Here is a 22660-nt window from a genome sequence, read left to right as displayed (position 1 = left end):
CCTCCTGAAATCAAATGTTAACATATAAAAGCCCCAAAAATGAGCTCATTTCTAAGGGTAACGAAAGAGTTAAGTATGAAACAACCAGCACACGAAATTATTATCGTGTTGCATATGCTGCAATAAGATGACTCACTTGTACGGTAAAAAGAATGCAGCATTATGGAACATGCTTTTACCTTGTGCGTGTTTTTGAGCTTTGGTGGCGGCATGTCCCGGATTCGCCGCATGGCCTGCAGCGGCGGCTCATTGAAGAATGGTGGCTCACCATCCACCATCTCGATGCACATGATTCCCAAGGACCAGATGTCCACCTCAGGACCATACGGGAGCCGCGAGATCACTTCTGGCGCCATCCAGTATGGTGTGCCTACAAGAGACTTGCGCTTGGGAAGTTCCACGGATACTTGCGCACAGAAGCCGAAGTCTGACAGCTTAACCTGCAAGTGAACAATGTGCGCCAGTGCAGCACTGTAGACTCCCATAATATGGTTCTAAGGTTTCCCATAGCCTGCCAGTCGACTATGGCTTTGGTAGGCCTAAACTTTGCACTTTTATATCTCTTCTGCGATTAAAAGCAGCTATTACAATTGACCCTGGATACATTAAACTTCAAGGGGATTGCAAAATACAGTCGAACCTGCTTATATCGAACTCGCAAACAAACACCTGTCGGTTTGATATAGGGCATAATTTGATATTAGCCTGCTAAAGTATTGGACATCATAAAAGCACATAGTATTTGTAAAAGCACTTTACTGATAAAACTAGCTTAGGGTACGCATGAAATAGCCCTGTATTTTTCTGCCTGGGCAACTTTGCTGCTGTGACAGCATGCACTTCCCCAAATTGTCTAAACAGTCGGAGCAGCTGGGGCCGCAACCTTCCACATTCGTGCAGAAGCGCTGGACTAGTGTGAGTGCGCCAATCACCTCGGAGGATGTGGGCAAAGGACCGTCGTAGCTTTCCTCATTGTGGCCACTTTCACTTTTGCTCGGTACTATGTCGGCAATGTAGTCTTCATTTTTGGGCTTTTCCGTGGTCGCAACACCATCGTCCGGACTCGCAAACTCGTCGTTTGTTGAACTGTCAAGGGCTTCCGGAAATTCTGGCAGTTCGCTCCAAACTTCGTCAACACCGGCAATGGCTTCATCGCACTCTCAGAATTTTCAGAGTCGTCACCGGGCATGCAGAAGCCGGCACATCTGAAGCAATTTTAGATTAACCACTTGTACACGCCCACCTCTACACACCGCTGTGCGTACGCCAGGGCGCCGTGGGTACTGGGTCATTTCTCCGCTTTAGCGCTAGCCTCCCCCTTATTCTTCAAGATGGTGCTGAGAGTGCTCCTTTTGAATCTTGTATGCTGCGGCAGCATCTGACTTCTCACTGCATTCGACTCTTATTTATTATTTGAAGCTTCATGGCGAAAGGCAAATTCTGACGCTTTGCACTAGCCATCACAACACTGCAGGAGAAGGCTCACAAGGTGTAAACACAATGAATGAGAAAAGCAACGATACAACTCGTACTTGCACGATGAGGGTACAAGAGCCTCTGATTGGCTGTCGACCAAGCACTGCCGGCAGGCCAGGATAATTTTTTGCAGGGGTGTGTTGACGGCTCACCCAACACGGCACGGTCATGGTAGGGAGAGCGTGTGGATGAAGCCGTGCCCCGCCGGGCTAAACCACTTTTCATATGTGTTTGCGTGTTTCCCTGCCACTGTGAGGGAAAACCAACTTCTGGGGGCACTTTTGCGCCATTTGACGTTCCAATATATCGGGAGTTGCTGCTACCTTTGGTGCTGCCTTTGCAATGATTACTTGAAAAAAAAAAAAAAAACTATCGGCCTAGATTAGAATAAATACGGTATTATCATCATCATCATCATCATCATCTCGAGTGAATGAACGCAAATTTGTTTTGTAAACAAGCAAGGATGAGATCACACTCCCGACCCAACAAAGTTATGTGCATAGAAAACATGCCACCAAAATTGCTGATGCAACCTGTAATTACTGCCACAAATGTGGCAATGAAAAAGCCACAACACAATTTGGCATCTTCATCCCTAAAAATAACCAAAGATGCGAAGTTTCAGAACAGGCGAGAGCTGAATCATATTTCCTTTGCGTGAGTACAGAAAATGTCTGAACAAAGCCAGACTGGTGACGCACCCTGCCATCGCTGGCCAGTAGTATGGAGTCCGACTTGATGTCTCTGTGAATGACGCCTTGTGAATGGAGGAATGCCAAGGCCTTCAGGCACTGTTTGCAGACTGTTGCAATCTGCTCTTCATCCATTCTGCATAAAAAAAATCATAATAATAAATAAATAAATGAGAACCCAGAGCTATGGAACACAAGCATAATATGACAGGCATGCACCTTTAGTGCTAGTAAGTATACCGAACCATGTAACTAAAACAGGGTGTCCACCAAGTTTACATTTTCAAATTCCCTGACTTTTCCAAGTTTTCCCCAAGTGCCTTTGCACAATTCCCTGAGTGACACAGAACACTGTTTTATGTCAGGATGCCCGATGCTGTCGCTGTCTAGTAAGCATGTTAAAAAAAAATAATAATACCTATTCCAGCTTGAATAGTAAGGAGTAGTGTTTATTTTATTAAAAAGAAAACGGAAGGGAAGGGTTAGTAAAACGCACAGCGAATAAAATACACTTCAAGCTCGACATAACAAACTTCAATATAATGAAATTCTCTATATAACGTATTTAACTTTTCATAACTTCATATCCATAGAACACCACATTATCTGAACCTCAATATAATGAAGTATGTTTGCATGTGATTTCAATATAATAAAATTTTGCTTCCACTGCCAAGGATTGCTGAGACAATAAATAAAAACATTCGCGGATGCCATTGGTAAACTGATTAAATTACAAGCGAATGCTTGCAAAGGCACCTCTCAAATGGCGTGGCGCCCCGCCACAAGAGCAACCACCACAGTGGAGCCGCATCATGTTCCGTATAAAGTCCAAGCGTGATAAGATCCTATCACGGCCCGCGCACGTTGTGCTGTAGGTGCGAGTGAAAGTGTACGAGGGTGAGACAGGAAAGATGGTGGCTTCAAGAGTTCAGCCTTCTCGAGGGATCAAAGGAAAATAGGGGAAGGGAGCTCGCTCGCAATTCCCCGCAAGCGAGCGAGCTCCCCTCGCTCGAGGGAAGCTCACTCGCGCGCATGCGGGGGGGCGGGGGTGGGGGTGGGGAGGTAAGCTAGTGCTTCGCAACTTCTAGCGTGCGTCTAGGCCGTGGCTGCGCATGGCTGTAAGCGCAGCAAAAGGCATAAGCAGCTGCGCACCCTGCTTTAGAGGTAATCTGCTGCGTGTGCAAAGAGTGGGCATGCCGAGAAGGTGTGGCATCATGTTAGCTGTCATCCCACGCGTTTAGTATTGGAGGTTGCGCAATCTTGAGTTTCGGTGATTTGTTGGAACGAGAGGCAGACAAAGCATTTGCTCCCCGCTGCCAGCGCATTTCATGATAGCGTCGTCTCTGCGTGGGCGACTCTATCAGTTGCAGGGGCAGAGTGCATGCGAAAGAGTGGCTGACTTCGCTTAATTTGTATCGCTGATGTGAAGATATTGTCAACGTGACATAGCCGTATCATCCGTCGCTACCTCCCAAATTCATCAAAATAAATTGTTTTCTTGTACAAATTTGCTTTTTCGAAAACCCAATAATTCGGAAAATTCTGTGGCCCCTTTCCTTGTAACAAAAATCGATTGGTAACTGTACTTATTTGCATGAAAGGTCGAATTTGAATCCATAAAGAAGCAAATTGTCGACTTTACCTATTTCGTTATATCAAGGTTAGCTGTATCCTTGAAGAAAATATGGTAAAGCCCATTGCAAATCAGGTCAAACATATTCAAATATGAATAAAAAGAGACGCATACAGAAGCAAATATTTTTGAATATAAGCTATTTATATCAACTGACAGCAAGCTCATTGGTATGAGGCCCGAACATTGCAACAAGTGAGATTCTCTCTCAACAGCTGGAAAGTCAACCTCAACTGTCCTGGCATACTCTCAGCCGACGCAAAGCGCCTCATTGTTGCGTTTCACTGCTTTAAAGGGTTTATTTTGGTTTGAATGAGAGACATCTGCATCTCGGCGTGAGTCAACACTTTGTTTTTTGAGCTCAAGCTCCTTCAAAGAAGCGGCAGCACACACTTTCTTTCTTGTTCATTTCTCAATGTGTCGGTTCTGTTTGTTGTCGTACTCTTCCGCCACGCGTTTGCCCCACGGACTATATGAATTATCCTTTTGGTCAGTCGTACAGTCAACATCCTATTTCTTGGACACCCTGAGGGCCGTGAAAATGCCAGATAGATTGGGCAGTCCGAAAAAATAAATGCATGTCTTTTACTGCCCTTAAGGGCTCAATCGCCACAGTCATATCTGAAAAAGGTCTGAACGCCTGCCAGTGCACTTATTAGGCAAATCGGTGCTCGTATTGTGACAGGAGACGGCGGGTGCACGCGTGTATAATTAAGGAATACATACTGTGTCCCATGACAATTGACCCTTCCCACGATTGTTAAGCTTCGCCGCAATTCTCCGTTTCTGCTTCACCACGTAACATTGCTGTATCGAGGCAAAGCTGACTTTTGGAAACCAGCATCATGCAATGCGTAATGCTTTCCAAACTCCGAAGCCAATCGCGAAGATTAGAAAGGCAGAGTTAGTGCTATTGCTTACAGTGGCAAATTCTTTCAATGAAAAAACACGGCACCAAATGACTAGAAGCTTAATAGCGAATGTCAAAGTAGCTAGGTTTAGCAGTGCTGCGGTGGTGGCAACGGCTTCCAGCTAATCTGCGTGCGAGAGCGCCGGTTCGGGGCGGTGTGATGACCGAAATGGCGGTGGTAGTGGCTTTGATTAATGCCGTTTCGGAACTGCAGTCAGGGCAAAAAGTCCAAAAAATTGCACGGCCGAAGGGTTCCTGCGTCCGAAATTTCAGACGTTCCTATACAGACTATGGAGTACGTGGTGGTGCCGCAAGCCGTCCAAACTCTCGAGCATGTCCCAAAAATTGGGCGTTCAGAAAAATCAATCTATGGACTGTACACTGGCGACTCCTCCAACTGATGACACTGCGTCAAAGACGATTCATTATGGTTCCTTTATGTTACTCGAGCCAGCATTAGCGAGACTTTCGTTCTTTTTAAAAATATGTTCCAGCTAATTTTCCCTGATGGAAACACAAATTGGCTGAGAATTCCTTGTTTTCCCGGTTGGAAGGCACCCTGCTAAAGGAATAGCGCACAGCAGACATCAGAGCCTTTGCACTACTGACCTGGCATGTGTGACAATGTCGGTGAGGGCTCCACCTTCGAGGAACTCCATGACGACCCAGAGCTCGTCGCCCACCAGGAAGCTGTCGTACATCTCAACTATGTTTGGATGATGGTAGTCCCGCATGATCACCACCTGTGCAGGCGTCGTTAAAGGGGTTGCAACGAGGCTATACCGTAATGAAGATTTCTTGAAGAGAAGTGCCCTAATTTGGCTTATTTGCGCAGTGACACAGTCTACCATGCTGAAGGAAGAGCATAGACCCATCTATAGCAGAACTTTCAGAGATTGTTATGCCTCATAACTACACAGGTTTGCACATGCAATGATCATGAAGATTTGGCCCGTATAATACGCACATGAGAATGTTATACAAATGAAGGAAATAATTAAATCAAATGCTGAAGCTTTATGTGCCAAAACCACACTGTGACTATGAGACATGCCATAGTGAGGGACTCCAGATTAATTTCGACCACCAGGGGTTCTTTAACATTGCACCTGATACACGGTACACAGGTGTCTTTGCATCTCGACCCCATCAAAAAATTAAGGAAGTAACTGAATGTACTGAACCTCCATCGAGATGCATGCCTTAACTGCAAGGTCTTCTTGGACATTGGGAAATGCAGCTTCTGCTTTGCCTCAACAAAGGCACTGTTAGCTTATTGCTTGCAATTTTTTTTCAATTTACTGTTTTTTTCTCTCATTAGTTTCTTTTCTATTCATTTTTATTTCATCTTTCACCGGAATCATCCACAGTAGCATGCCAGGCATTTTCACTAGGCTAACATCTCCAGGTCTCATTTAAGTCTTTCTATCCACACAGTTTGGCAAAACTGAAGCATGCACATTGTCACCGCTGCTGACCTCATTAAACAGAAGCTCCCGGCGCTGCTGCTTGCGAAGGTCCATCTTCTTGACGGCAACCTGGCGGCCGCTGGGCTTCTCGGTAGCTATGCACACAATGCCGGTCGAGCCTTCACCAATCTTCACAAAGTTGTCCAAGTTGTCACGAGGGTCACCTGAACTCACCACCATCTGCAGCGCTGCTCGGAACTGCGAGCAATGCAGTACAGCACCGCTTTAGAATGCCCATTGTGAAATGAATGTGCAGTGCCAGTAGTAGTTGTACAAATAAGTGTGCTTGCACGGCACAGGAGGCACAACCACATGGTGGCTTCACAGAGGCACTACCATGTTTGAAAAAAATTACCATCTTACTTTGAAACACCTTCCTGTCCAAGAGGCAGTATGCAAATTGTATCGCACTGGGCTAGTAAAACGTAAAACTGCTATATTTACTGTAATCTAACGCGCACTTTTTTCGAATAAAATAGGTTCAAAAAGTGCACGCGTGTTAGAATTGAGTAAGACACTAAATTTGCATTGCCATATTGCCATCGGCATTTAAAAATGGCCCCCTTGTACCCGCTTCGAGCCTAGCTGCCATAGCCTCCTCCATGTGCTGGTTTTCCCCTTTCCTGCGTTAGCTCTACCAGCGTCTAAGTGCCGACTGCGAACACATGCCTAGTTCATCATAATGCCGCAATTAAAGGGAAAGTGATCACGCGTGCAGAGACGGACGGAAATCGGGCCGCATCACGGGTGTTTGGAGTTTCCGAAACTTGCGTGCAGGACTGGTGCGAACAGAAGGAGAGGCGTTCTACTCAGGCTACTACAGCGTACAATGCGGCCGTACGTGGCCCCTATCTTGAAAATGATCTGTGATGGGGCAGAGTCCATGCTATGGTCTACTCGTCTAGTGCATCGTACTGTGTTCTCATTGCTTAGTTTGCACTGAAGCGAGAGGCAGCACGAAGGTCAATTCGCGCGCTCCTGCTACCGCACTTTCTCACTCGAGCATTTTGATAACGAGTTTCCGCAGTCATCGAGTGAGATGAATTCATGTTTGCTTGTGCGCACATGACACCATGCTTGTTAATTTAGTTAGTAAGGGAATGTTTACAAGATTATGCAGCCGATAAAAGTACTATCCTTACTTCGCATAGCTGTCTACTAATTTGCTATCGTAATCGATGCTTCACCTTTTGGGTGAAACTGCTACTTTTTTATTCATCAGCAATCTTGAAAGTATAATAAAAGCAGCTGAAGAATTCTATACTGACCTGTACAGTACCCAGAGGAGTCAGGATACCTCCATTAGAAACAGTAATGAACAGGATATAGAAACTCCTCCTATAACTAGCGATGAGGTGAGACAGGCCTTACCAGACAAGAAATGAGGAAGAGCGGTGGGAGAAGACGGAATAACAGTCGATTTAATCAAAAATGGAGGAGATATAATGCTTGGAAAGCTGGCGGCTCTTTATACGAGGCGTCTATCGATGGCAAGGGTCCCAGAAAATGGGAAGAATGCAAGCATTATACTAATCCACAAAAAGGAGACGTTAAAGAATTGAAAAATTATAGGCCCATTAGCTTACTCCCAGTATTATATAAAATATTCATCAAAATAATATCCAATAGAATAAGAGCAACACTGTACTTTAGTCAACCAACGGAACAAGCTGGCTTCAGGAAGGGATACTCTACAATGTATCACATCATTGTCATTAATCAGGTTATAGAGAAATCTTCAGAGTACAATAAGCCTCTCTATAAGGCTTTCAAAAATTACGAAAAGGCATTTGATTCAGTAGAGATACCAGCAGTCATAGAGGCATTACGCAATCAAGGAGTACAGACCGCTTACTTAAATAGCTTGGAAGATATCTACAGAGATTCCAAAGCTGCCTTAATTCTACACAAGAAAAGCAGCAAGATACCTATAAAGAAAGGGATCAGACAGGGAGACACAATCCCTCCGATGCTATTCACTGCGTGCTTGGAAGAAGTATTCAAGCTTGTGGGGATGCGCGACTCTCGCGCGTCCCCTGATATGTTTTTCCCGCATGGCGCGTCTCCTGTAATCCGGCTTCGCAGCGTGGCCTGCGTAATGCCCGCGGCGGTCGATGTGGTTGGGGCGCAGTGTGAGAGATGGCGCGAGTGTTGCGTTGCTAACGCCGCCTCACGGCAGGGCTACTTGGGGGCGCAGGGGAGGACGGGCTGTCTCTTTCCCGGCGGGTCGGCAACAGCGTGGACGTCCCGCGCGCCGCCGACCCATGCTTCTGCGAGACTGCCTCGCGTGGCCGCCTTGGAATGCGCCACCGTTGGCGTGACCGTACACGCGAACGACCAGGCGTTGTGATCCAGCATGGGGCGAACATATTCGCTCGCTACCAGGTCACGGTAAGTCAGACTTCTAGATTTGTCGCGCGCCCATCGGCATGTTTTGTGGATAGCAACTCTGCTAGCAGGCATTGATCTATGAAAGGTGCAATAAATGCCCTTGTGATTGTTTGCACTACTGTGTTGTCGTTCCTTTGTCCCAAGAGCACGGGAGGAGAGATCCCACAAGCTATTAAACTAGGAAGGCTTAGGAGTAAGGATCGACAGCGAATATCTCAGCAAGCTTCAGTTTGCTGATGACATTGTTCTATACAGCAACACTGCAGCGGAGCTACAACAAATGATTGAGGACCTTAATAGAGAGATGTAAAAGTGGGGTTGAAGATTAATATGCAGAAGACAGATAATGATGAATATCCGGGCAAGGGAACAAGAGCTCAGGATTGCCAGTTAGCCTCTAGAGTCTTTAAAGGAGCATGTTTACCTAGGTCAGCTAATCACCGGGAACCTTGATAATGAGAAGGAAATTCATAGAAGAATAAATATGGGTTCAATCACATACGGCAGACATTGTCAGCTCCTGACTGGAAGCTTACCATTATCACTGGAAAGGAAGGTGTACAATCAGTGCATTTTACCGTTGCCGACATATGGAGAGGGACTTGGAGATTGACAAAGAAGCTTGAAACCAAGTTAAGGAACGCACAAAGAGCGATGGAACGAAGAATGCTAGGCATGATGTTAAGAGACAGAAAGAGAGCGGTTTGGATCAGAGAGCAAACGGGCATAGCCGATATTCTAATTGACATTAAGGGGAAAAAATGGAGCTGGGCAGGTAATGTAATGCGCAGGTTTGATAACCGTTGGACTATTAGGGTTACAGAATGCGTACCAAGAGAGGGGAAACGCAGTCGAGGACGGCAGAAGACTAGGTGGAGCGATGAAATTAGGAAATTTGTGGACACTGGTTGAAATCGTTTGACGCAGGAAGGGGTAATTGGAGATCGCAGGGAGAGGCTTTCGTCATGCAGTGGGCATAAAATAGGCTGCCGCTGCTGCTGATGATGAACTTTAGTGCATAGAAAGTAAATCTTTCTTTTTCCGAATGAGAGAAAGCTTTATTTCTGTGTGAAAGAATGAGGTGTGCGCTACAGTAAAGGACTTTTCCTTTTTAAGGTCACAACAAAAACATATGCATAACAATCGAGGGTGTTTCTTTTTTTCATTCTGTTTTTGGTCACGGAAAATGAGTGCGCGTTGCAATCAAGTACGTACGGTATTCCAATCTGTTTTTATTTCAAATCTGCAATTAGCCCTCACAGATAGGTCAGAATCGCTCGGTCTCTGCCCAAATGGACGCAGCCCGCCCGCCCATATAAGCTGGGCCCGAACCACTTTGACCTATCACGGAAGGCTAATGGCTGATTTGATATAAATACAGATTGGTGTAGTTTTACATTATTCTGAGCCTGGTATGCAGTCAGCCAGTGCTATAGTTCAAACCCCCTAGGAACCACAGAGGTTGTTGCATGAATTGTGAATAAAGAGAACTTCAGACAGAATTTGGTTAGAAAGAGTATTACTGAGTCAACATACAGAGCTACGCACAAAACAATGTAGGAGAACTGGCAACACAAAAAGGAAATAGTGATATAACGGGAACATAATTCTGAATATGAGGTGTTTTCTTAAGCTGGTAATTTCACGCGTGCACACAAATATGCACATGAATACTGGCCCACCACAAACACACATATGCATGTACACAAATACACATAGTAAACACACATACAGTCAGACGTAGTAGTTCTGCGGAAACCCGCAAGGTGGAGAGAAGTAATGAATAAAGGGAAAGTCAGACATCCACCCGTTCGTAGCAAGGTCTGATTTTCCCTTTATTGATTACTTCTCTCCACCTTGCGGGTTTCCGCAGAACTACTACGTCAAACTCTTGCCTTTGCTTCGTGCTGTCGACAAATTCGACTTCGCCCTGCCATCTGCTAGCCGCCTGGTTAGCTCAGATGGTAGAGCGGCTGCCCCGGAAAGGCGGTGGTCCCGGGTTCGAGTCCCGGACCAGGACGAATTTTTTAACTATGAGGCTTTTCTTTCGAGGAACCCGTATGGGTTTCCTTTGTAGCAATTGCTACAAACGGGTGGATGTCTGATTTTCCCTTTATTCACATGTACAAGCAACCGATTATTCATACATAGATAATTCGGACATGCTTGATTATTCGGTCAGCCCCGTAGCACTGCTACTAGCCCTATAGACTTAATGCATAAGGACGACCAAAATTCTGGACAGCCTGCAATAATTGCAACAATAAATGCAATAATATGGACTATGACTGCATGACCGTGCGCCAATATGGACATTGAGTCAAGCAGAAATGCGATATTTTCATTCCAAGATCCGTGATACAGTTGAACCCACTTACAACAATATTCCAGTGCCACGAAAATTCCATTGTTAAAACGGGGTTGCATAAAGAAAAAAAAATGGGGGAGAGTGTAGCTGTTCCAAGAAAACTATAATGGTGGGGAGGCCAGTCCTCCTCCCCACCACATTCCTCCACCAGGCTTCTGATTGTGCCGACTCGTTTAACAGTTTAACTCTGCTTCCTGTGCGCTCCAATCACGTGTGATTAACAAGCCGCGGCTGTCGTTCCGAGAATGGCACTGCTATAAGAAATGCTAAGAGGGGTCATGGGCAGCAAGTGACATACAAGCTCCACTGAGGCATCAGTTTGGTGGCCCCAAAAGGCGCCTTTTAAAATATGCAGGAAGGTTGTCGTGGCAGCATCTCTGCTCAAGAAATCCAGAAGGAACGGTGGGATGTGATCGCCACAAGCATCTCGCCACGTACTTTCCACTGGCTTGCAAAACAAAACCACATGTCCGTCAGCCTTGCTTGCTTTACGCGAAACTTGCCAACATCCTTCTCCAAGGTATCCAGGTACTCCACGTAGTGAAGCGGAAGGTCCCTTGAGAAAACAAGCCCGTGAGGGACTGAATCACCTACAGTACCTCCCGCGAGGACATTGCTGAGGCAGCCTGTCCTGTTGCGTCAGCGCTGCTGTCTCATGGCTGTCAATGTGGCTATCCAATGCAAGCCCGTTCACCATGATCGCTTCATCGGTTAGAAGCGCTTCGTTTTCAAATCTATAGCGGTGAGCTTTCTTTTCACCGGGAATGTTGTGCAATGCTGATGATCAGCGGGCAGATCAGCCACCTTCCATTTCGGCGGCGAGTCAATTGAGGCTGAGAAACAATGTGGCCAGGAATTACTTCAGCACAATGAACAAAGACAAGCACGAGCGACTTAATCCGTAACAGAATTGCGTAGAACGAGGGCCACAAAATGAAGAACCAAATGTGAGGGCCCAGTGAGCAATCTAGGAGCAGCGCCAGCAGTGCAGTTGGTGCGGACCACTTGCATGGTGGCATGGTGCAGAGCTACAGCCGCAGCCCATTTGTGTTCGGAGGGGTGGAAGGGCGATGGGAGAGATGCGCACAAGGCTGGCGTGCATCTCTCATGTAGAGAAGCGTGCGGCGGCAGTTGGGGTGACAGGCTATCGTGCAGCGGCTCCTATTTCACTTTTTTCTTTTTAAGGATTTCGTATTCCATTACCTTTCGACAAGGACATACAGCAGCCAGACCACATCGTTATAACCAATAATGTGGCATGAGGACATTGTAGTATGCAGGATATTTCCCCATAGGAAACATACAAAAGTTGACGGTGCGGCAGCTTTTCATTGTTATAACCGATATACTGTTAAAACCGGTATTGTTATAAGTGGGTTTGGCTGTACTGAAACTACCAAAGCTTAGTCGATCTAGTAGTCGCCAATGAGAATTCGGTGCAGGCAATGACTGTACTTTCGTCTACCTGTAGTGACAACATAATGGTTGAAATACATTGGAACCTCGTTGACGCATTCCCGTTACATACGCTCCCGTGAACACACACAAAAAAAATGACCCAGTAGAGTTACATTCATTTTTTACCAGTTCATACGTTCCCGGAAAACACGATTCTTGGACACCAACGTTCAGTATGTCGCCAAACTGCGATCATATGATACGTTTTCCGCCCGCTAGATTCCACGTGAACAAGAAAATGTGTGAAGTGCGCGCGATTGAGAACAGTATATAGGTGCCTGCTGCGGCAACTCCACCACAATACTCGCCTGCCTGCTTCACGTGAAAACGCCGGTGCGCACTTAGTTCGACATTTCGGTACCAGCAGATCTTCTCCGGGGACATCGCACGCGGCATTCACAGCTATCACCGCCAATCCCACTGCGATAAGCATCTTCACCTATCTGTTTCACAGCGCGTGGTGCCGTCGGAAGTGCAGTGAACGGTTTTATTAGGCGATAACCGAAACACGCCGTTGTTTCCCCCTGCAGACTGCGATCGTATACGTTTTGCAGTCGCTAGATCCCATGTGAACAAGAAAAGGTGTGAGACACGCGGGATCGAGAACAGGGGTGCTATAACGTAAAGCTATTCCAAACTTTTCTATTCCAATTTTGCAATCAGCCCTACATGATAGATCAAAACATTTTTGAGGCGCCACCCACTGTGCCTGTCTGTCACGCAACGTCATGAAAACCGTAATAGCGCCCCATTTGATATGGTGTGTACAGTCGTCGACCGATTTTCCAGACTCCAAAAATTTGGACATGCTCGATTATTTGGTCAGCTTCGCAGCACCGCCATTCTCCCCATAGACCATAATGTATAACAACTGCCGAAAGTTCGGACACCTTGCAACCTCTCGTCTGATTTTTCGGACACTCCTTGAGTCAACTCGATCGATGGCACTTGCACCCACCGACTCTGTCCGGTGCATGGCTCGACTTGCTGAACGCCATTTTTGTTTTAATTTGAACCTTCTTGCTGCCCCACGAGGTGGCGCTACCGAAAATCCCCGCCCATCATCATCGTTTCTGCCTGGTTCGGTAGAGTGGCTATGAGTGACTAAAGCAGTTCCGGTCTCAGCTTAGTAAGCCATGTCACCATAGCCATGTCAAGGCAATCCAGCAGCTGATTTGTTTCTTTCTTCGTGCACGACGCTGCGAGTAGGCCATGTTTTTAGTTTGTACGAATGGTGCCAGCGTGACAGTGCAGTGGTGTTTGCTTTGTGTGCTGTGTCAAGGTCGCGGTGATCGAACGTGTTAGTATACGGAAGCATAGCGTCAAGTGTCCAATGGCGCCGATAGTGCCTGCGCAGACTGCGTTGGGTAATGCTGGCAAGCGTGGTGCTAAATATACCACAATGTCAATGGCGAAAAAGATCGCCATTGTGCAGCAAGTCCTAAGCCGCCGGTCTCAAAGCGGAGTTGCTCGAGAATTTAACATTTGGAAGCAGACGGTCTCGGATTATATGAGAAACAAGACGAAGATTCTCGGCGAAGCAACGAAGTCTTCCTCCAGCTTGGAAAGGAAAAATTTTAGAGACGGCAGCCACCCGAAGCTCGAAGAAGCCCTCCACATGTGGTTGTGTGCTACAGTTGCCAAATGGATTCCTGTGTCTGGAGACCTTCTGAAGCAGAAGGCATAGATGCTCGCTCTCTGGATGAACATCGAGGGCTTTATGTTCAGTGACGGATGGCTCCGTAACTTCAAAAAAAGGTACGACCTCGCTTTCAAGAGGATGTGCGGCGAGAGTGGTGCCATCAACCGGACCCTTATTGCCCATTACCGCTCGGACACTCTGGAGTCGCTGTTGTCCCAGTTTTCACCAGACAACGTTTTTAACTGTGACGAAACCGCTCTATTCTATAAGATGCTGCCTGATAAGACCCTTTCTGTGTCTGGCGATCCCTGCCACGGCGGGAAGCATAGTGAAGAGCGCGTCACCATCATGGTAGGCAGCAACATGTCGGGGACAGAGAAGCTTCGGCTTCTTGTGATTGGCAAATCAAAAAGCCCAAGGTGCTTCAAGGGAGCGAAGTCGCTGCCCGTGTGGTATGAGGCCAACAAAAAAGCATGGATCACGCAGCAGCTCTTCAGCGACTACGCCTGCAAACTTGACAAGAAGTTCAAGTCGCACAAGCGGAAGGTACTGCTTTTTGTGGATAACTGCAGTGCACACGGTCACATCCATGATCTCGAGTGTACCCGCTTGGAATTCCTGCCACCCAATACCCCGAGTGTCCTCCAGCCCATGGACCAGAGCATTATAAAAAATGTGAAGGTCCTCTACAGAGCACGCCTCTTGAGCCGCATGGTCGTCTGCATCGACGCCGGCAAGCAGTACGCTGTTAGCCTTCTGTCGGCTATAAACATGCTTGCGGATGCTTGGAAGGCGGTGGCCCCTGCCACTCTGCAGAACTGCTTTCAGCACGCTGGATTTGTTATAACCGATGAAGTGAGTGCCATGGAGACCCCAGATCTGTCGCCTTCAGATGTGCTCCCTACTGAAGCCGAAAATGTTCTTCAAGACTTGCGCAGTGGTAGCATTGCGATTTCGGCCACTGTCTCATTTGATAGCTTTACAGATGCTGACAGTGCTGTACTGACGTGCGCAGAACTTAACGACAACGAGATCATTCGTCAGGTTTGTGCTGCCCCACCGGATGGTGACTCTGAGTTGGAGGATGATGCACCATGTGCGCTGCTGCCGTCGCACGCGGAGCTTGTACAAGCAGTGACTGTGCTTTCAGCCGCCTACAGTGACCGCACGACCCTCTCCGAGATTGAGGCTGATCTGATTGAGCATAAACGGAACAGCGTGTAACGACGCATTCACGATTTCTTCGCGCCTGCTGCAGCGCCCGACTAAGGGCATGGAAATAAAGGATTTTTTTTCTGAATCTGTTTTTTTGGACACCTGTTTATTCGGACATTTCCGCGGTCCCCGTGAGGTCCGAAAAAACGGTCGGCGATTGTATACTGTGATTATGCATGATTAAACCGAACGAAAGAAAAATAATAATTTCTGACTCGATGCCTTTTTCGCCATTAGCGAAGAAGGCATCTTTTTACCAATTGCTACTTGGGAAACGTTTTCGGGCTACGCCCACTTTACCTGTCTGTCATGCAAAGTTGCAAAACCACAAAAACTTACCACGTCAAACTAATGTGTATGCATTCAAGATGCATTAATATGCCCAACAAAACTGAAAGCTTTTGTGAATAGCCGGAGACTGCCCCGTTCCAAAAGGAACAGAAGATGGCTGCCCGCTGATCGCTGTTGCGCTGGCTACTCTTAGCTGCCAGGGGCATGGCTTTATTTGCATATAAGATTTTGCGTGACAGTATAACATTATCGAGACCTTGCGGCACGTATACGACATCGCTCTGTCAACTCTCCTTTGCCGAGGATCCACTTTAACTGCCTTTTGAACCTTTGGTTCCACGGCGCCATGATTTTCGACCAGCCACCGCAAGCTGAGTAACAAGAAGCGTACCAATCGCAGACGCCGGCACTACCCTGCTCAGCCAGCTAGCTACTTTCAGTGCACTGGCTTGGCCCCATTGAAACTCTCTTCATTTGAGCGTGCTCCTCACCTCTCCTCAGCCAATTAGGATAAGAAAAACTGCTCAATGCAGGCAATGGTATTCGCTTTGAAAGCAAAAGAAAGTGACATCCTACAAACGAGAAGCGCGTTTGATTGGGCTTTTCGAACAATGCTTTGGGTTACTGCTTGATGCTTGTGTCTGTGGTTATATAGATTTGACATCAGGAGATTGGAATAAAAACAAAGGGAACAGTTCTACATTATAGGGCCCCATATATAGCCGTCCGCCTCAGGTGAAAACAACGGCGTGCACAGTTTCTTCAGTTTCTTATTCCAGCACCAGCAAATCTCTGCCCGGCTCGTCGTACGCAGCATTCATAGCGATCGCTGCCAAACCTATTGCAATAAGCATCTTCACCTACCTGTTTTGCAGCGCGTGGGGCGTAGTGCCATTGGTAGCATACTGCATGCTTTTAGTAGGCGATAATCCAAATGCACCGCCGTTCCCTGCTGCAAGCAGAGCGATGTGGGCATCACGTTTCGCTTGGGCGGCATCCAGCATCACCTACCAGCTCGATTTGGTTTCAGTTTCCCATTGCCCTCTTAAATCAACATGTATAGGAAAACAACAAAATGTGTCTTGGGTCACCGGAGCACCACGAGCTCAACGCGCGTCGGCGGGCGTCTTGTGCTGCGACGTTTCACATTTACATAGATGTCAAGTACAGTTGAGTCTGTCAAATTTTTGTAGTTACTTCTGATCGCGCGTTTTCCTGGTCAGTACGTTTTTTTCTCCCAGTTTTTTTCCTAAATCTATGAACAAGGTTGTACTGTACATGGCCGCAATTTTGTAGAGGCGTCTTCTGCTCGATTCTATGCCACTCGTATTGTCCACTGTTTATGGCCGGCTGATCCCGTTGGTAACACATGCAGAGCATTGCTCTGATCACTGACGTAGCGTGAAAAGTGTGAAAAGGAAGAACATAACAGGAATTGCTAGCAAATTATGACTGTGGAACGTCTAGGCAAGGGCAAGCGTACTTACAGCGTGAAAAGTGTGAAAAGGAAGAACATAAAAGGAATTGCTAGCAAATTATGACTGTGGAACGTCTAGGCAAGGGCAAGCGTACTTACGTGCAGAAACAAACATTGACAAACTTGGGCCGTATTTACGAACGACCACTTTTGAAAGATACTTTCACTTTTGCGACATTTTTCATGACAATTTTTGCATACAGTGATAAGATAATGTGCTTGGCACTGTGCCAAGAATGCCGTTGCTCCTAGACATCGATGTGTCTTGCGCTACAGTCATGCACCATTGAAGGTATCTCCAAAACATTTGGGTTACTTCGGTATTTTGGACTCCCGATTATTCGGATGTTTTGGCGATCCCCATCAAGTCAGAATTATTGGTCGACAACTGTACACCCATGCAAATTTTGTGCTATATTCGTGCAGAGAGTAACAACAATTAGGTCACACTGGAGCTGCGAACAGTGTGCAAAGCAGACAGACCTGCTCGTGCGACAGCCTTTGGTGCTCGGGTGGATGGTTTGACTGGGGCTTGCCCGCCACCGGTGGTGGTGCATGGTCCATTGCTGCTTGACTTTTGCCCATTCCATCCTGGTGGAGGTGGAGAAAAAAAGTCCCAAATCAAGGAACACTGCAGCAGTCATTGGTTGCTTGGCTGCTCTCATTGACAAAATGGATGCATATTTTGAGTGCTGTTCTGGACACTTGACACGCTTGGATTCACCCAGAGACATCATTATTGCTAGCATGTGTCCTGACACGTTTAGCACACATAACTTTGCACTGGTACACACTCCTCACGTGACAATTAAGGGGAGCGCTTCCTCAGACATCGCTAAGCAAGGTATCAATGGCTTTGGCATGATTAAAAAATATCCAATAAGACCGACCTCACTGCTGTTTAGTAAAATCTGAGGAACAGATTTTTCATAAGTTTTAGAGAAATTTAAGTGAAACAATCATATAAAATTACAGTGAACTGAGATGCACAAAACTGCCCCATATTCGAAGTAAGCACATAAAATTACATATATCTAACAAAAGTGTTGAGCCCCATAACTTGAAGGGTAAATATGTATGCCTAAGAAATCGAGCTGCTTGGATGGGGATTTGAACTGGGGACCTTGATCACAGGAACGCAATGCTCCACCTGTGCTCCCTGCCACCTCTTGATAAGAAGCTAAAGACGGCAGAAGCAGTGATGGAACAAAAAAGATAGGTGTTGCATTAGGATGCAGGGTCAGCGGTGTGGATCATAAACCAAAGGGATTAGCCGATAAGTCTTAAAGAGACCAAGTAATAGTGGGGCAGGTCATGTAATGCATAGGACTGACAATCGGTGCTTTATTACAGAAACAGATGATGTGCCAAGGGCAGTGCAGTTGAGAATGATAAAGAATTTGGTGGTTTGATAAAACTGATAATATTGCAGAAATAGGGTGGAGTCAGCTGATGCTTGACAGGGGTAATTCAAGCTCACCAAGAGAGATCTTCGTCCTGCAGTGGATGTAATATTAGTATCAGCTGATGATGATGACAAAGTGTTAAAAATGATTCTCACTCAATCAGACAACAGAACGCAAGAAGGCACACTGCGAGTGCCACTCACCCGACCACCATCCACCATGGTCTGTCCTCCAGCAGGTGGCTGCTGCTGCACTGGTGGCTGCTGGTGTGGTCCCGTAGGCTGGTAATGATGATGGTGATGGTCATTTGGCACCTTGGGTTTTGGCGGGGTGGCTGGCAATTCCTTGGCAATGGGCCCTGGCCCAGGCGAATGGCTGTGGCCAGGGTGAGACTTGGACGGTCCGTACTGGTGGGGACCGCACTGAGGCCCTGGCCGGTAACTGTCCGGCGGCAGGTGACCAGCCTGTGGGCCATGGCTCATGTTCTGCGGAGAGACTCTTTGTTGCTGCTGCTGCTGCAGTTGGGAGGGTGGCAGCTGGGAGGCTGGATGCTGGTACGGAGGGATGGAGTAGCCACCAGCATGCTGTAAATACAGCATAAAAGTCTATTAGGTGCTATACAACACAAGAGCATTTTATTCCTAAAAAAAAAAAAGCTTCAAAAGAAGAAAAGAAAGGTGGAAGGCACTCTCAATAAAAGCTTGTACAAAGCAATCAGTGGCAGGAGGCTGCAGTGGACAACAACAAAAACAGGGATGTGTGAATACTCAAATATCACAAAATCGAATAGTGAGTGTTCAAATAATTCTATTTGCAAATCAAATATCTACTATTTCATTTTTCAAATATATTAAATATGTTCAGTGTAGAGATGCGCGCAGTGCTGCATGTCGCATGCGCTGCGGAGCCCCTCGCGCTTGACACTACACAAGTGAGTGCCTCAGTGTTTTTTTTTTCTTTTTTTTTTTCAGCACAAAAGGAGCCCCACAGACAGGCTGTCCCCCTGCTGACGCAGTTGCGGACAGCTTTCCTCTGCAAACGCTTTGCCTCTGCTGGATGGGCAGAGGCGCAAACATGAGTGACCTGGAGGGTGCAGCCCCCTGGTGGCAGAGCTCAACCAGACAGACAAAGAGCTAATATAGCAGTAACGAATAGTATTCTACTTTGCAGCTAGTGTAAATTTTTGGCAGAAGCATAATCATGAACACATTGTCTCTTTAAAAGTTTAAAATGTTTTGCTCTTGGTTACAGCAATATTAGCTCTTTGCTTGGCTGGTTGAGCTGAGCGCCACCAGGCAACTGCCCTATGAAGGCCGCTCTAAGGTCCCTCAGGCCACTCAAGTTGACACTTCTGCCTATCAATCTAAATGCCCAGCTCACCTGCATTTACTGGAATACCGGACATGCTCGGCACTGCGACAGAACGCCAAGACAACCAGAAGTAGACGTCATGATCTACCATCATGACGCAGAGCCAGCGAAGGCGGACCTTAGGCCTGATTGCTCAGTGAGTGAGTTGGAGAAAAAGCATGGCTAGAGAGGAGAGTAACTTGCAGTCGTCCATAGCTCTCTTAATACGAGATGCATCACTTAAATTGTGGCACAAATGTTTTACTGTAGCTGTATTCTATACATCTACAAAATTTGTCCACATCATTTCAAGGGTTTTAACTATCTTACAAAGCTCTACAGATTCTATTTCAGGAAATTCAGATTGGTAGAGTGATTGTTTGTCCATCTTCTAGTGAGTTTAATTACGAAGTAATTAAATGTTGCTTTTATGTGCAGGTTCCTCATGTTGCGCTGTTTTATATCATAGGAATCACCAACAGAAGCCCATGTGCAAGTATTTGCTGTAGCAATTACAAGAAAAAGAAAACTGGAGGGGCGTCCTTTCTTGTGTTTCTGTGAGTGTGTGCGTACATGTAGGCGTGTTCTGTTATACTCTGAAGCAACTTACTAAGATGAGCTACCTTTGAACTACCTAGACTGCACATCATTTTTTTGCTGTAAACAATTTCCAAGCCATGAATTGGTTCCACCCAGCTAAAGTTTGCATTCTAATGCACCAACACAAATGGACCAACAGGGTAGAAATTCCAAAAGCAACACCTGGGTTATAAGAGCCATCGTACAGTAAAACCTGATTGATATGTACCTGCTTACGATGCAGTTACGGTTAAAACGTAGTTGCCCCAGTTCCCCGGCCAAGCTCCCATTGAACCCAACGTATTGACTGACCGATCACGGCACAGTGGCTCGTAGAATGCATACCGGTTAGCTACACTAAGTCGCAGTTTGGCAAACAGCATATTGCACCGCAAATATTTCCTTTTTTTTTACTTTTGAAAAAGAAAATCAATGCGGAAACCACAATTCAATCTGTACTCGGAAGTACCCATTGACACTGTGTATCAATGATGCCATGTTGGTGATGGCGCTTTCTCCTTTAGATTGGGTAGCCAAGTGTGGAAAGCGTGGTGGCATAGCTGAAAGCCCCATCGCAGCAATCATCACCTTCACGTTCCGACCTGCCCAAACTTTTGCTGCTTTGCAACTGCATCGAGTTGTTCGGGCATCGCGCATTGCATGTGTGTCACCAATGTGGTGTCGTTTGGGGTTCAGTAGTGACTGCATATTTCATCGCACATGCGACTTCATCCTGAGAGTGTTGCATATGTGGTGGTGTCGTTCGTGGTGGTTCAGCATTGGCTGAATATTTCACCGGGTTTCATCTAGACAAACGCAGTCAAGCCAAAAGCGAATGGACAAAAGGATCGCATGCTCAGCGTGAAGGAGAAGTTGGGACGCTCTTCGTAGCATTTAAACCGGAACAAAAACCACCATTGCAAGTGCGTAGGAACTGCCTTTAACAACAGTTTGCGGCAGATGGAAAGCACAGGAAAAGCTAAGGAGCGATGCCACATCAAACATGAAGAGGTGATGCTTGAAGAGATCAGCCTTTCCTGAGGTTGAAGAAGCCTTGATGTTGTTGCTCGAAAAAGTCAGGGTGAACAACTTACCAGTCGGCAGCCCCCTGCTTACCAAAAAGGCAGAAATATTTGGCAGCCACCTGAACTGCAAGAACTTTTCTTGCAGCAATCGTTGGATAGCAAGGTTTAAAGCATGCCACAATGTAAGTGCCAGGGTGGTGTGTGAAGAGGAAGCACATGCGGACCACGAAGGTGCCCCAGAATGACAGAATTGGCCGCTGCCACAAACTCTAGCCAACTACGCCATGGAAGACGTTTTCAACATGTACGAGTCAGCACTCTTTTAGACTTTTGCCAAACAGAATGTTGGTGTTCAAGGGTGAAAACTGCACTGGTGGCAAGCATGCTAAAGAAAGGCTGTCAGCTGCTTTCACGGTTAACGCGACAGGAAGCCAAAAGCTGCTACTGCTTGTTATCGGCCGGTATATAAACCAGAGCCGCCTAACTGCCCTCAGGCGTCATATACAAAAGCAACACAAAGGCTTGGATGACGGCAAAGCTTTTTAAGGAATATGTGCAGCTCCTGGACGAGTGTTCTGAGGAAGCAAAAAAAAAAAAAAAAAAATTGTCCTTGTGCTCGACAATGTGTTGGCAAATGATGCGCTGAATAACTTGGGCACAGTTGAGCTCTTCTTGCTGCCGAACACCACGGCGCTTGCACAAGCCCTCAACGAGGGCATCATTCACTCAGTCAAGCATTTAACAGATGAGAGGTCTCATGGCGAAGTTGGCCCAAGGTCTCTCAAAATTTGAGGATGCTGTTGTCGCTGCAAGGCCTCGACGGCAGCAAGTGAAGCTGACTTTTGGTCCATTGCTTCGGGATAAAGTGAGCTGTGTGTTGACAATATTACTACTCATGACCTTTTCTTCACTTTTGAAAGTCGTGGCTAATTGGTGGTTTTGAGTTAAGGGGGGACACCCCACTAAAAATTCTTAAAATTTATTTATGGGCACAATTTCATCAAACATTCAACACTTATGTATATGACATGCTGATTTCAAACATGCACTTGGTTTTCTTGTGCAGGAGCTATTTTTCAAAATATCAGCAATTCATATTTTTTGCATGGTCTAATTTGGAGGCAAGTTCTCGCTAAAATGCTGGTTGTTATGAAGGAGACTAGCATATCAAAATGATGTTCAATGATCATAGCTTGCAGTGCTACAAGAATTAATGTTCAAAACTGAAATGGGCAGAAGTTACAGCATGTCAAACTTTTGTAAGCACACATC

The 22660-nt window shown here is 46.4% G+C and overlaps 1 protein-coding gene across 3 annotated transcripts in view; it reads right to left on the bottom strand.

Moving 5' to 3' along the window:
• The window catches only part of mbt (serine/threonine-protein kinase PAK mbt), a 109162-nt gene that overhangs the window by 15546 nt on the left and 70956 nt on the right, over positions 1-22660 (bottom strand). For all 3 annotated transcript variants that reach the window (XM_075700298.1, XM_075700300.1, XM_075700299.1), the window contains 6 exons: positions 18638-19018; positions 17512-17619; positions 6196-6384; positions 5327-5460; positions 2181-2307; positions 180-440 (listed from right to left, as the gene is read on the bottom strand). In XM_075700298.1, coding sequence (XP_075556413.1) covers positions 180-440; positions 2181-2307; positions 5327-5460; positions 6196-6384; positions 17512-17619; positions 18638-19018 — 1200 coding nt within the window. The remainder of the gene's footprint in view (positions 1-179; positions 441-2180; positions 2308-5326; positions 5461-6195; positions 6385-17511; positions 17620-18637; positions 19019-22660) is intronic.

The sequence above is a fragment of the Dermacentor variabilis genome, chromosome 7 (assembly GCF_050947875.1).
Source record: "Dermacentor variabilis isolate Ectoservices chromosome 7, ASM5094787v1, whole genome shotgun sequence".
NCBI classification, from domain to species: domain Eukaryota; kingdom Metazoa; phylum Arthropoda; class Arachnida; order Ixodida; family Ixodidae; genus Dermacentor; species Dermacentor variabilis.
The sequence above is the reverse complement of the archived record's forward strand: the minus strand, read 5'-3'. Positions and strand labels throughout refer to the sequence as shown.